At 47.1% G+C, this 14,087-nt stretch overlaps 1 protein-coding gene across 5 annotated transcripts in view; it reads right to left on the reverse strand.

The window, feature by feature from the left end:
- The window catches only part of LOC143837077 (cation channel sperm-associated auxiliary subunit gamma-like), a 103,507-nt gene that overhangs the window by 1,534 nt on the left and 87,886 nt on the right, over positions 1-14,087 (reverse strand). For 4 of the 5 annotated variants that reach the window (XM_077336537.1, XM_077336535.1, XM_077336534.1 and 1 more), the window contains 3 exons: positions 8,199-8,294; positions 7,707-7,799; positions 1,488-1,587 (listed from right to left, as the gene is read on the reverse strand). In XM_077336537.1, the coding sequence (XP_077192652.1) occupies positions 1,488-1,587; positions 7,707-7,799; positions 8,199-8,294 (289 nt within the window). The remainder of the gene's footprint in view (positions 1-1,487; positions 1,588-7,706; positions 7,800-8,198; positions 8,295-14,087) is intronic. The other variant, XM_077336536.1, reaches the window with a different exon arrangement.

Here is a 14,087-nt window from a genome sequence, read left to right on the forward strand (position 1 = left end):
GCCCTTGGCTCCAATTGGCCTCAGAGTGCAGCATTGTCTCTGAAGGACCAAGGCCTGTGGCATGTGTGTAGCCATAAAGACAATGGCTGATACAAGAAGTCAGGAGAAGCTCTGCCTTTGGGTTAGCAGGTTGGGAGTCCATGTTGCACACCCCTTTGCTGCGCAGCCAGTGCTGCTTCCATCACTGATCAGGCTTTGCAGGGGCGAAACATGATGGCACTGACCTGTAGCTGCTGTTTGTTAAGTGTCTGCTGTGCAGGCACACATGGGTCTGTGCAGTGGACATGCGTATGAAGACTGCCCTTTTTGGAGTGGCATGACCTGCCACCAAGTTACTGTCACCAAGTGGCAGATGTGTGCATGTGAGCTGGCCCCGAACAGAAGGAAGAGGGTATTGAGCAATGAATAGGGAGAGGCTGTGACACAGATGAAGAGAAGATCCCAGGTTCAGTCCTGGGCACCTCCTGTTAAAAAAAAATCAGGATGGAGGTGATGGGAAGGACCTCTACTGGAGACCCTGTAAAGCAGTGGCCAGTGTGAGTAGACAAGATTGACTTTGATGGACCACTGTCTGGTTTAATATAGGCAGCTTCATGTATTCAAATGGGCCTTGATGGTACTGCCAAGGTTGGTGTGGATTCCAACGTGGAAGACAGACAGCCCTCGGGGTGGCTGGGCAATTAGGACTGGGGCAGCAGAAGAAAAGGCCCCCTTCAGAATCAACTGCACAAAAGTAGACATGACGCATTGGTGTTTATGTGCTCAGTCTGGAGTTATAGGCTGTGGCAGTCAAAGACAGTAGGGTGTACCATATTGTGTCCAAGGGCAGGTACCACTTGGGAAACACTATTTTTTAAACGTTATCTCTCACCCGGCACTATCTTCAAGAAGAAACTCATAGCAGATGGGAATATGTCTAGCCCACCAGCCCAAGTGGCACAAGGATCCACTAGGGAAGCATGCCTAACCTCAACCAGGGCCAGGGCCTTCTTGGTCCTGGCCCCAACCTGGTGGAATGAGCTCCCAGGTGAGTGCGGGCCCTGCAGGAGCTTACGGCATTCCGCAGGGCCTGTAAAACGGAGCTCTTTCGCCAGGTTTACGGTTGAGGCTGGGGTTGGCGAGGTAGATCTACACCCCCCCCCTCCAGGTACGAGTATCCACGTACGAGTATCCATCTCACCTCCTTCCCTCCCTCTAATAGGGAACCTCTAAAAGGTTGGATACACACTTTTCTTGGATGCTTTAGGATGCTTAGGGCTAATCCTGCGTTGAGCAGGGGGTTGGACTAGATGGCCTGTATGGCCCCTTCCAACTCTATGATTCTATGATTCTATGATTCTATAGCAGGGGGTGGGGAGGGGTTTTCCGCCATGTTGGGGATTATGTTTTAACTGAGGGTTTCAGTGGGGTTTTTATGATATGTACCCGCCATGAGCCAATTCGGGTGTGGCGGGAAATAAATTTAATATAACAACAACAACATATACCTTCATGAGGAAGATGGCCCGGGTGGGGCTGATGCGCAGGCCATGGACATGGATGATGAACTCCAAGGCGTAGTCACAATAGGTGGTTTGATCCACCCCCCTGGGAAACCGAAAGAGAAATAGATTAATGGGTAGAGCCTGACCATTTCCTCTTCTGCCTCTCTTCATTCTCCAACCAACCAACTGGTAACTTATTTGATCAGTGGGAGGTGCAGCTGAACAAAATGCCATCTTCTCCTCTAGCTCCTCCCCAAACCACTCAAGGCCACTCTTTCCTTCTGGAGCGATAGGATTAGCAGCAAGTTAATCATATCAGGTTATCATATCAGGTTATGGGCCCAGAACGTGAGTGTCAAAGAAAGGTATAGACAAGCAGAAACCCCCCTCTGTAGCCTGAGGCTGATAGGACAAAGTCAGAGGGCTTTCCTTCCTTACAACCGGGGGGCTGGATGGAACCCTTCAAGGGGCCAAGAGCTGCTACATGCTAACTGCACCCATCTCTATTCCCTTCTTCAAATCCTCTTTCATCCACAACACCTTTCATGAACCATCCCAGCCTCACCTTGTCTGAGCTCTGGGCTGCCACTTTACCCCTCTCCTAATTCCACTCTCTGGGCTTTTATCACCATTCCTCATCCAATCTATTTTGGCTTGTTAAGGCTGTTTGAAGCCACACTTCCAAATTAGTTTACATGAAAAATATGTTTCTCCAATTACGGCAGAATTATACTTCCAAATTACTGTTTTGGGGTTGCAACCAATTTCATGCAGGCAATAAAACTCCATCCGGTTTTCAGCTAAGGGCTTTTCTGCATTCTCATTTGTGTGTTCTTGTTGCAAGGGGTGAAATCTATTCCACATGTGTTTTGTTTCCTCTAGTGGAAGATTTGATTTTACATTTCTTTGTGTCTGGCATTCTCCCTTCAGATATAAGCTGCAGGTTTTTATGCTAGACATAAAGTGATGTAATATTCAATCAACCACTAGAGGACAGAAACAAAACCCTAAAGCACAAGTGAGGAGAATAAGAATGCTGAATAGACCTAGATTAAACATAAATTCCTTCTCAGGGACACTGGGAAAACAGGCTTGTGCTTACCTGTAACTGCTGTTCATCGTGATCTTGGTGCAGTCATACATAGGATCTGCATGTTCCACAGGGCCTGCTAGGTAGAAAGAACTACCTTTAGCAAAAATTTCCAGAAGCTCCCAAGAGTGCTCACCTCTCCCCTCACAGAGAGTGACTTTCTTGCCTAAAGTCAGGCGAAATGGGAGGAGTTATCACTCGTTTCCCCTTGGTACATAATGTGAGACAATCAATATGTAGCAGCCACAATGTGGAAGAAGGGAGGGTTGTGTGACTGCACTAAGACCACTTGATGAACAACAGTTACATGTAAGCACAACACTTTCATCTTTGAGGTCTAAGTGCAGTCCCACATGGGAGCCTAGCAAGATCACTCACCAAGGGTGAGTATGTGTGGAGTATTGATTGTAACACTGCATTACCCACTGCTTTTTCCCTTGTAGAGTCCACATCCAAAGAATAATGGTGAACAAAGGTGCTTCACCCGCATCAAGAGACCAGGTGGCTTCCCGACAGATGTCCATCATTGGCAGGACTGCAGCAAATGCCTGTACACTCATGGAATGTGCTGTAATTCCTAGAGGGTAGTCAAGTTTTGCTAAGCTATAGGAGTGTTTGATAACTTGGCTGATCCACTGAGAGATGGTCTGTGATGAGGCTGGTTTATCCTTATTCATACCACAAAAACAGACAAAAAGAGCGTTATTCTTTCTAAAGTCTTTTGTCTTGCGTCCAAATAAAAAAGAATAGTTCTCCTAATGTCTAAAGTGAATAACTGTCTCTCAAACAAAGACTCTTTGTAGTTAGTTGTGAAGTCATGTCCGACTCATTGCGACCCCATGGACAATGATCCTCCAGGCCTTCCTGTCCTCTACCATTACTCGTAGTCCAATTAAGTTTGCACCTACTGCTTCAGTGACTCCATCCAGCCACCTCATTCTCTGTTGTCCCCTTCTTCTTTTGCCTTCAGTCGCTCCCAGCATTAGGCTCTTCTCCAGGGAGTCCTTCCTTCTCATGAGGTGGCCAAAGTATTGGAGTTTCATCTTTAGGATCTGGCCTTCTAAAGAGTATTCAGGGCTGATCTCCTCTAGGACTGACCGGTTTGTTCGTCTTGCAGTCCAAGGGTCTTGCAAGAGTCTTCTCCAGCACCAGAGTTCAAAAGCCTCAATTCTTTGACGCTCAGCCTTCCTTATGGTCCAACTTTCACAGCCATACATTGTAACTGGGAAGCCTTGCCTAGATGCACTTTTGTTGGCAGGGTGATCTCTCTGCTTTTTAGGATGCTGCCTAGATTTGCCATAGCTTTCCTCCCCAGGAGCAAGCGTCTTTTAATTTCTTTGCTTCAGTCCCCATCTGCAGTGATCTTGGAGCCCAGCAAAATAAAATCTGTCACTACGTCCATTTCTTACCCATCTATTTGCCATGATCTTCGTTTTCTTGATGTTGAGTTTCAAGCCAACTTTTGCACTCTCTTCCTTCACCCGCATCAACAGGCTCTTTAGTTCCTCTTCGCTTTCTGCCATTAGAGTGGTATCATCTGCATATCTGAGGTTGTTGATATTTCTCCCTGCAATCTTAATCCTGATTTGTTACTAATCTAACCCCGCCTCTCTCATGATGTGCTCTGCATACAAGTTAAATAGGCAATGCGACAGTATACAGCCTTGCCTAACTCCTTTCTCAACTTTGAACCAATCAGTGATTCCATGCCTGGTTCTCACTGTTGCTTCTTGACCTGCATATAGGTTTCTCAAGAGACAGATAAGATGCTCTGGTATTCCCATCTCTTTAAGAACTTGCCACAATTTCTTGTGCTCCACACAATCAAAGGCTTTAGCATAGTCAATGAAGCAGAAGTAAATGTTCTTCTGGAACTCCCTAGCTTTCTCCATGATCCAGCGTATGTTGGGCAATTTGATCTCTAGTTCCTCTGCCTCTTTGAAATCCTGCCTGTACTTCTGGAAGTTCTCAGTCCACGTATTGCTGGAGCCTAGCTTGTAGGATTATAGATTTAGGAAAAACAAGGTGGTTCAGATGCAAGTACAGCCAATTCTCCCACCATACATGCTGAACCAAAAAAGCTGTCTTGAAAGACAAAAAGAACAAATCTGCCTGAGCGATTGGTTCAAAAAATTTATGGGCACTCTTCGAAAAAACCAAAAATAAACACCATTGAGATATAACATGAGGATATTCTTCAGACCTTTTAAAAATATGACAGTTAAATGATGTGAGAAAACAGATTTCCCATCAACAGGTACATGTGACACCGATATTGAGACCAGGTGCACCTTATCAGAGGAATTAGTAAGTCCCAAGTCTTTAAGGTGATAAGTACTGAAATATGTTATGCAGAGTCCAAGAAAATGGAACAAACCCTCTTTCTGTAGCTTAAATTGCAAACCTTTTCCATTTAGAAGCATAGAAATGCCTGGTGGACAGATGCCGTGAAGCCTCCAAAATGCCTTGCATACAGCCATGCTGTGAGGTGGAGATGTTGAGAGTTGGGGTGTAGGTGATGTTCCCCAAGAGGGGGCAGGTGAATGAAGCGCTCTTTGGTGAGGTGATATAGGGACGGGAACAATGTTGTTTGGGTCCAGAACGGTGCCATTACTATGCCATTGGGGACTGTCTGTGGCGATTTTGGCGCGTGAGACCAAATGGAGGCAAGGCATAGATACGGTATGCAATCTATTTCTTGGAGATTGCATCCCCCAATGAGGTTAGGTCAAGACCCACTCTTGAACAAAACTGAGGGCACTTTACATTTTTGCTGGTCGTGAACAGATCTATCTCTGGGTACAGGATACCCCCATAGTTGAAAACGACCAATGATTACTTACTGAGAAGGGTCTTTCTTTTCTGAGGAAAGAAGGACACCTTGAATGGATTTTCCCACCATTGTCCCAGGGAGGCAGGATGACGAATCTTCTTAACTTTCAGTCTCTGTCTTCCAAGCCAGTTCTGAATTACTAAATCTGAACTCAAACCACACTAATTTTTTTAAAGGGGTTGAAAGAACAGGAAGAAGATGCAACTGTAGAACAAGACAATCATAGGTTCTGCTCTAGCTCAAGGATACCTATATCTGAGGAATAAACACTACCAAATGCCAATGCACATAACTTGATGACCTTTCAAGAAGACTTGCAGCATGTATGGGAAAGAAAAAGCAGTGATGCACTGGGAGGGAGAAGAAAGACTCTTCTTGGTAAGTAATCAATGGTTGTTCTCCTTCTGAGACAGAGGAAATCTTGGATGGGAACTCCTAGAGCAGTGATTAAACCCTGGGTGGGGCACCACTGTCAGTCTCCAACACATGCTGCAAGACCCTTCTGCCAAAAGCTGCCTTAAGGTAAAGGTATCCCCTGTGCAAGCACCGAGTCACGTCTGACCCTTGGGGTGACGCCCTCCAGCGTTTTCATGGCAGACTCAATACGGGGTGGTTTGCCAGTGCCTTCCCCAGTCATTACCGTTTACCCCCCAGCAGCAAGCTGGGTACTCATTTTACCGACCTCGGAAGGATGGAAGGCTGAGTCAAACTTAAGCCGGCTGCTGGGATTGAACTCCCAGCCTCATGGGCAGAGCTTCAGATAGTATGTCTGCTGCCTTACCACTCTGCGCTACAAGAGGCTCTTAAAGCTGCCTTAGCAGAACTGTAAACGTTCAGTTTGTAATGCTTGACAAAGGTCAAAATGGAGGACCATAGATCATCATCATCATTATATTAGTTTTATTTCCTGCCACTCCCGAAATGGTTTGTGGCGGGTTACATTGTCATAAAATCCTCACTAAAACCCCCATAATCCCCAACATGGCAGAAAACCCCTCCTCGTACCTGGAGGGAGGGGGCATGGATCTACCTCACCGATCCCAGCCTCAACCATAAACCTGGCGGAAGAGCTCCATTTTACAGGCACTGCAGAATGCCATAAGCTTCTGCAGGGTCCACAGCTCACCCGGGAGCTCATTCCACCAGGTTGGGGCCAGAGCCGAGAAGGCCCTGGCTCTGGTTGAGGCTAGGCACCCTTCCCTGGGGCTGGGTGTCCTAGTGAGGACCCTAGCATCGAGCGAAAAAAATGCCCTCTATGGCACTGAGCATCAGTGGCAAACAGCACGACGACAAAGAAGCCTGCTGCTAACAAGCCTTTGACTCTCAGGGATGAGTGAGGCCAGTCCTCTGACACAGAGGGATACTTAGCCACTGGCATTGAAGCAATATCAGCCCAACTTCTTCTTCTTCTTCGCTCTGAGACTGCTCTCTGAGTCTCCGTGGTTCTCTGTGGCAGAGCTGAGCTAGTAGATGGAACTGGCTTTTTAACGATCTTCTGGCACTGTCATGTCTTGTTTGGGGAGTTAGAAGTTTACAGGCAGCACATCCTGAGGTAGAATGTGTCTCACCTAAGCACAAGAAACAAGCTAAGTGCTCATCTGCCTGTGCCATTTTAGCCCCACACTGGGCAGACTTCTTAATTAAAGCCATCAGATAGAGTATAAATAGTAATACTTCTTTTTTTTTCTTATAGGGAAAAATTGCTGAGGTCATTGCCTCACACTAACTGGCTAGTGTCCTTGCCTCATGGTGGCAAGGGGGAAAAGCTGAGGGAAGACGGCTAACTCCTCCCACTTCACCTGACTTTAGGCGGGAAAACCACTCTCCATGAGGGGAAGGGTGAGCACTCTTGGGAGCTTTTAGAAATTTTTACTAAACTGGCTAGTTCTTTCTACATGGCAGGCCCTGTGGAACACGCAGATCCCATTTGGGATTCCACTGAGACCACCAAGATGAATGGTAGTTTTGTGAAGACACCAAGATGGAGACAACTCTAGCCCTACCACTGAAATGCACTCCATGGGGATCCTCCGAATCCTTTTTTCCCACTGAGTACAGTATGATGTGCTCCTTCTGCCTCACTCTCTACATTTGGGTGGGTGTAGAATAAATGCTTGGGTATGAAAGAGGAAGTGAAGTGCATATCCTGGAACCAACTATGGAAGAAAATTAAAAGTTGGGAGGGGGAACTTGGAACATTTCCTCACTTGATTTAGTCCAAAATGCAGAATTCCAGATTCTAGCTGCTGAATGTAGATGTTCCTTCATCCCACTCCCCCTTCCCCCACATCCCCATTACCTGTTTGTCACTCTGATCACAAAGAAATAATGAGGAGCCAACATATCTCGGGGCAAGATATCGTAACATGGGGAGTGTTCCTGGCAGACCCACCTGTGGGATGAAAAAAATTGTCTTTTCCTTCTGCTCCTTGTGATTTGGAGAAGTATCCAAGATTTCATATTTAGTGGTATTACTCCACTTATGCACTGTGTGAGCATCCTTTCCTTCCTGACTGGTAGGATCAACTAGTGCAGGCCAGCCCAAAGTGGGCCCAAACCTTTCCGATTGCCTGGGGGGTGGGGGGGGGTGGGGGGAGTGTTCCCTTCAGGGAAAGCAACCCCCAGCAGCTGTCATAAGGTACTGGCCCCCAATCCGCAGCTGACTTCAAATGTTCCAACCCCAAATGAGTCCATCAAATGATCCCTTGTGGCCCACCCACACCCCAGGGCTAGACTCTAATTTGGGATTTCTGTGTGGAAATAAAGAACTCAAGAGCCTTTCCTTACTTACAGGATCCCAGATTCGGCCCCGCTAAGGATATGGAAGCCATCATTTGTCTTATTCACTTTGGTGTCAGCCTTGAGCCAGATGTGACCCCACAATTCACTAGGAAAAGAAATATAGGGGTCGATGGAGGTTTCACGTAAAAGGTCCCCTCTTTGAAAGACTCTCTTTTCAAGCCAGGCCATGCTTAACCCAGCAGGGAGGGGCTGTGGCTTAGCAGGAGAGAACACACTGGGTGTTCTCCCAGGTTCAAACCCCAGCATTTTCAGCCTGGAGGATCAAGTGGTAGGCAATGCAAAAACATCTCTAGTGGAGATCCAGACAACTGAACAGATGATTCTGACCTTGAGAGACTCGATATAGTAGCTAAGTAGAAATGTAAGAAGAGCCCTACTGGATAAGACCCAGCAGTCAGGGCCAACAACAGGGGAGAGAGGCTGAGGCCTTCCTAAGAACATCAGAAGATCCCTGCTGGGTCAGAAGAGCATCCAGACCAGCCTCCTGTCTCACACAAGGGCCGACTAGTTCCTCTGAGCACAGAGGCCGAGACTTGCTGATGATGTTGCCTCCGGTCACTGGTAATAAACCTCTCCTTCAAGAATCTGTCCAATCCCCTTGTTGCAAGATCCCCCCCCCCCCGTATATCAAAAGGACAGTTTTTTTCTTCTGTGTTATGGAGAGAAGGGAGGGGTGGCTAATCACATCCTTTCAGATGCTACCAAGAAACAAGGACCTGAAAGAGCGGGGAAGATTTCTTCTTCCCCAAATTCCCTAGGAGAAAGGAGCTTCCTGTGGGAGGATAGAGTGAGGTTTTTCTGCAGCTGGTCACAGGAAAGGGGTTCTTTGTTTCACCTGCTGACCACCAAAGTAGGAGCTTGCTTCTGGGAGGTAAGCAGCGATCTTGGACCATGTGGCTGCCAGGTGAGCTGACAATACCACGAGAACTGGGGAATGCCTTAAACAAAGGCACCTACGTCACCTATCCTGTATTGTTTTAGCAAAGAGACAGAAGGATTGCATCCAGTTTCTTTTGCCTGACTTGCTTAACTCTGTGCTGTGCTAAAGATCTGATTATGAACCTTATTCTTTTAACAAATCTTTTATAAAATTGAAAGCTGGACATGGCTGTATGGCTATATCAAGTTCCCCTCTTCCCTATAACGGAAATGCTAGCCCAGTACAAGGGAAAAAACCTAGGGTCAGGAGAGGGAACTTGGCAAGCAGCTACTCCTCTGGAGGGGTGTACCCTGCAGTAAATTGTCCCCACGGTGCTCACATGCTAGGCCTGTGGAAGACACAGAGGTGAGGTCTCAGAAGTGAAAGGGACAGCTAGGAGTCCTGGTCTTCTCAGCTAGCAGTCCTGTACTACAACCAAGTGGTGGCAGTGTGTTATCCACTGCTCTCTTGGAGTTGGCAACCAGCCAGAAAGGGGTGAGCAAGGTGGAACAGGGCTTCCAAAGTGAAAGCGGGCCAGATCCGTCACACCCTTATCAAAGACATCTGTGCCTGTGGCTATGAAGATATCCTCTGGCAGCGAATTCCACATTTTAATCACTTCCTGGGTGAAGAAGCAATTCCTTTAGCTTCATGTGTGTTTTCTTCATGGCTATCATTAAAGTACTCCTTCACAAGACAAAGAGGCAAAACAGGACATGCACACAGACACACACTCAATCTATGAAATGTCATGTGAGTTTGACAAAGCAATATCTTCCTTGAGAATTTAACATCTATTTTTAGAGAGGAGCAGCTCAGAAATCCAACAAATAAATTTCTCAGGATTCAAAAAGACAATGTCTAAAAAGCTGCCATTCCACAATGGCATTTTTGGATTTGAAAATGTTAGCAGGTTCTTGCATCTGCAGCCAACTGGGTGACCTTGGGCCACTCACAGTTCTCTTGGAGCTCTTTTTCAGCCACACCTGCCTCACAGGGTGTTTTTTGAGTGGAGAGGAAGGGTAGGTGATTGTAAGCTGGGTAGAGAAAAGCAGGGTACAAAAAGGCAGTTCTTCAGTTGCGGAGCAGGAAGGGATGTCTTCCATTTCCTGTCTTACTTTCCTATCGTCCCTGCAGTGATACTCCAGGGTATGGGATCTAGAGGCAGTTTCAGGTTCATTTTCGTCTTGTAGTGCAGTCCCACATTGGGACTGCGCACGCGCAAGCCGGCCGCTCAGAACCTTCCCTAGCTAAAAGTCTCCAAAGAGGGCGCTCCGCACCGCTACCACGCATGCGCCGGGGTTCCCGCGCACCGATCACGAGGGCACAGGGCGGAGCACCCACCCTCCTCAGTTCTCTTTTTGCCGCCGCGATAGGTGGACGTCCTTTGCAAGTCTCCTTATCTTTTCTTACTGCGTCAGCTATATTTTTCAACATTTTCTTCAGGATGGCTTCTAAAGCTATTTTTAAGAAGTGCAGCCAGTGTGCTGTGAAGATGCCGGTGATGGACGAGCATGACCGTTGCCTTATTCGTCTGGGTGAGGGCCACTCCGTACCTTCGTGTTTAATCTGCCAGAAGTTTACACCGAAGGCCCGCTCTGATAGAGCCGCGAGGCTCAAGGCGGCACTTTGGGAAAAGGCCCTTTCGGCAGAACCTCCACGTCCCCAGTCTGAGCTGACTCCATCTCGGGCACCATCGAAGGCCCCATCCGTTCTTGAAGCCAGACCTTCCTCTGTCCGTTCTGCCATGGAGCCATGAAGAGGCTCTCCGAAACCTCCTAAGAGACCCCCAGGTTCCTAACGTTGCTTCGGCACCGGTTTTACTGCCTTCGGAACGGGGAGCTTCAGCCGATCCTCCTGTTAAAAAGGCAAAAAAGTCCAAGCACAAGGACAAACCCTCGGTTCCGAAACACGGATCCATGGGTTCCGTTCGTCGGTCCTCCACGCCTCCGTTGCGAGAGCCTTTAACGCAATCCTATTCCTTGGATGTGCAGGACGATGGATCCTCGGTGGCATTGCCTCGATCCATTTCTGCTCCCCCAACACAGTGGAGACCGTTGACCCAGGTCCCTGTGGGGCATTCACCAGTATATGTCGGCCAATGGGACCGGCCTATGGCCGAGGAGGAAGATCCTGTCTTGGACTTCCCTGACAGCGTTTCGGCTATGATGTTGGCTGTTCCGTCGGGTTCGTTCGAGCCCCAGTCCGTTCCGATGCCCACCAGCCCAGAGTCCGCATCGGATCCGTCCCCCGATGAAGCCTTGGCAGACCCTACCTCAGCTTCGCCTACTGAGGACTACAGAATGTATGGAGAGCAGCTCCTACGCATGGCGAAGGCTCTTGACCTGGACGTTTCAACGTCGGATGCAAGGCCCAAGGACAAGATTCTGAGCACTCTATTCTAATACCCCGTCGAATATTGCCCTGCCTATCCAGGGTTTCGAAGATCTGACGGTCCCTATCTGGGACAAACCTGCGTCGGTGCAACCGGCACCGAAGAAAATTGAATCCCTGTACAGGGTGAAGCCTGACTCTTCGGAGTACCTTTCCATCCATCTTTCTGCCACCTCGTCCATCATAGACGATATGCAGTTGAAACGCAAACCTGGCCAGCATTCCTCCCCGGTAGACAGGGAGAGCAGGCGCTTGGATACATTGGGACGGAAGGTCTACTCCTCCTCGGCGCTCAGTTTCCGTATAGCCAATTACCAGGCCATCATAGGCGCCTATCAACTTTGTTTGTGGGAGAGTTTCTCGAAGTATATCGAGCTGATTCCCGAAGAGCAACGAAGCCTTGCCCGCATGATCCAAGCCGAGGCGATCAAAACTTCTAAACAAGGTATCAACTCAGGCAAGCATGCTGCAGATATCACGGCCCGATCCATGGCCTCTGCTATTGTCCTTCGTCGCCATTCCTGGCTCCGAAATACATCCCTTCTTCTTGAAACCAGAATCAAGGTTGAAGACATGCCGTTCCAGAAATCCTCGCTGTTTGCTAAAACGGATGATTTCCTATTCTCCTTGAGGAAGACCCGGCAGTCAGGGAGATACTTGAATTCTTTCCCTCCTCTGCCTTCTCAGAATTTTTACCAGCAGCGCTTCCAACATCAGGCCTCGTTTTCTACGCCCTACTACTCTCAACGTTCCTCAGGTCCCCCATCCCAGTATCCACCCTGCTCCCCAGTTCCAAGCCTGAAAACATCCTCAGCGTCAGCATCCTTTGAACCAATCTTTCGGTCGAAGCCACCCCCACCCCCAACAAAAGTTCTGACTATGCCCGCAGCCCGACCCCGTAGTTCCGTCCTTTGGGGATCGTTTTTTTATAAATAATTTTATTATTTATTATTATATGAAGCATTTACAGAAAAGTAAAGAGAAAAAAGGGACCAGCTGATATGGTTTGCCATCCTCTTTTAACATACATATTCAGTTCCCATCACATATCAATCCTAATCTAGAAGTTTTTACCATCTTTCTTAGCAAAATGATTGTTAATACATATGAGAGTATGATCTGTTATAAGAATATATTCTATTATTATCTTAAGTTATATAAGGTCAGTCCCCTTCATAAATTGGCCCTGACCTAAGAGTTACTGCTGCTGTCTTGTTAATACATATAAAGTATAGTTTGCCATCCTCTTTTAGCATACATATTGGCATACATATTCAGTTCCCATCACATATTGATCCTGATCTAGAAGTTATTACCATCTTTCTTAGCAGAGTAATTGTTGATACATATGAGAGTATAATCTATTATAAGAATATATTCTATTATTGTCTTAGATGATATAAAGTCAGTTCCCTTCATATATTGGTTCTGACCTAAAAGTTACTGCTGCTGTCTTTCCCACAGGAAACCAGGGGAATGCTCCACTGTTCATGACATCCTTCAGATGGTCGCAGAAAATGAAATTGTGTTTTTTTCCTTAGTAATGCCTGATGATTCCTACATAGAGTATTTCTAGTTGTCCTTCTGTCAGGGCCAAAGAAGTCTCTTGCTTGATTCTTGCTTGCAGTCGCCTTTAAGCAGGCTCTGTATACTTTATCAATCTGGATCTCTTCCTCTGGTCGCACAGAGATATCTCCTGATAGCTTCCTGCGTGCTGTCGCCTTTGAATAGACTCTTTTTATTTTGCTGATCCAAATCACTTCCTGCTCTAAATAGACTTTCAGGTTTTCGGTGCTTTCCTTCCTTAAATCTGTTTTCCCAAGTTCTTCCAAGGTGCTTTGGATTTTTACGTCCCTAGCTCTCTCCCCCTCCTGTTGATTAACTTCCAGACATTGAATTCTCGTTTGAGGTATTGTTGGCTGAGTTGTGTTTTCATCAGCTGTTTTTTCCAGACCGTCGGTTCTGTCTAAAAGCTCTTTCTTAGTCTTTCGGATTTCCTTTTCCACCTTATTGACTGCTTTCAGTATCTTTGAGTTCCCTTCGCATAACAAATGGAAGAGCTGTGCCTTAGTTAATTTTTCCATAGTTCTAGGCAGTCACAAACTATAAACAGAAAGTCTCGTGAGGTCTCGCGGGAGCACGAGCGATCCCAAATTATCAGTTTGTCGATCTCCGTATCAAGTCAGCTTCCCCCACTGAACTCTCTCCAACAAAACTTTAAAGTCTCTCTTTTCTTTAAGCTCTCTCTTTGTTTGGTTAGTGGGTATAATTAGCTGGGAGCCTCTCACTCGACAAAAGTATTCACTTGTAAATTGGTTGAGGAGGGGGGGGGAGAGCTAGTGGGGAAAGAAAAGGAAAAGCCAGAGAGCTCACGGTCCTTACTGTTGTAGACTTCGGCTCCTGTCAGTCTGGTAAAAGATGATCTGGGAAGAATGTAGGGTCAGCTGGTCGTTTCAGGCTTAGAAAGTTATTTACGACAAGGGCGCCATCATGACCTTAAGCACATACCGCGGCGATCCGGAGAGCTTAGTCTCCCTCCCTCTCCACGGATCTGTAGGACCCTCA

The sequence above is a fragment of the Paroedura picta genome, chromosome 5, assembly GCF_049243985.1.
Source record: "Paroedura picta isolate Pp20150507F chromosome 5, Ppicta_v3.0, whole genome shotgun sequence".
NCBI classification, from domain to species: Eukaryota; Metazoa; Chordata; class Lepidosauria; order Squamata; family Gekkonidae; genus Paroedura; species Paroedura picta.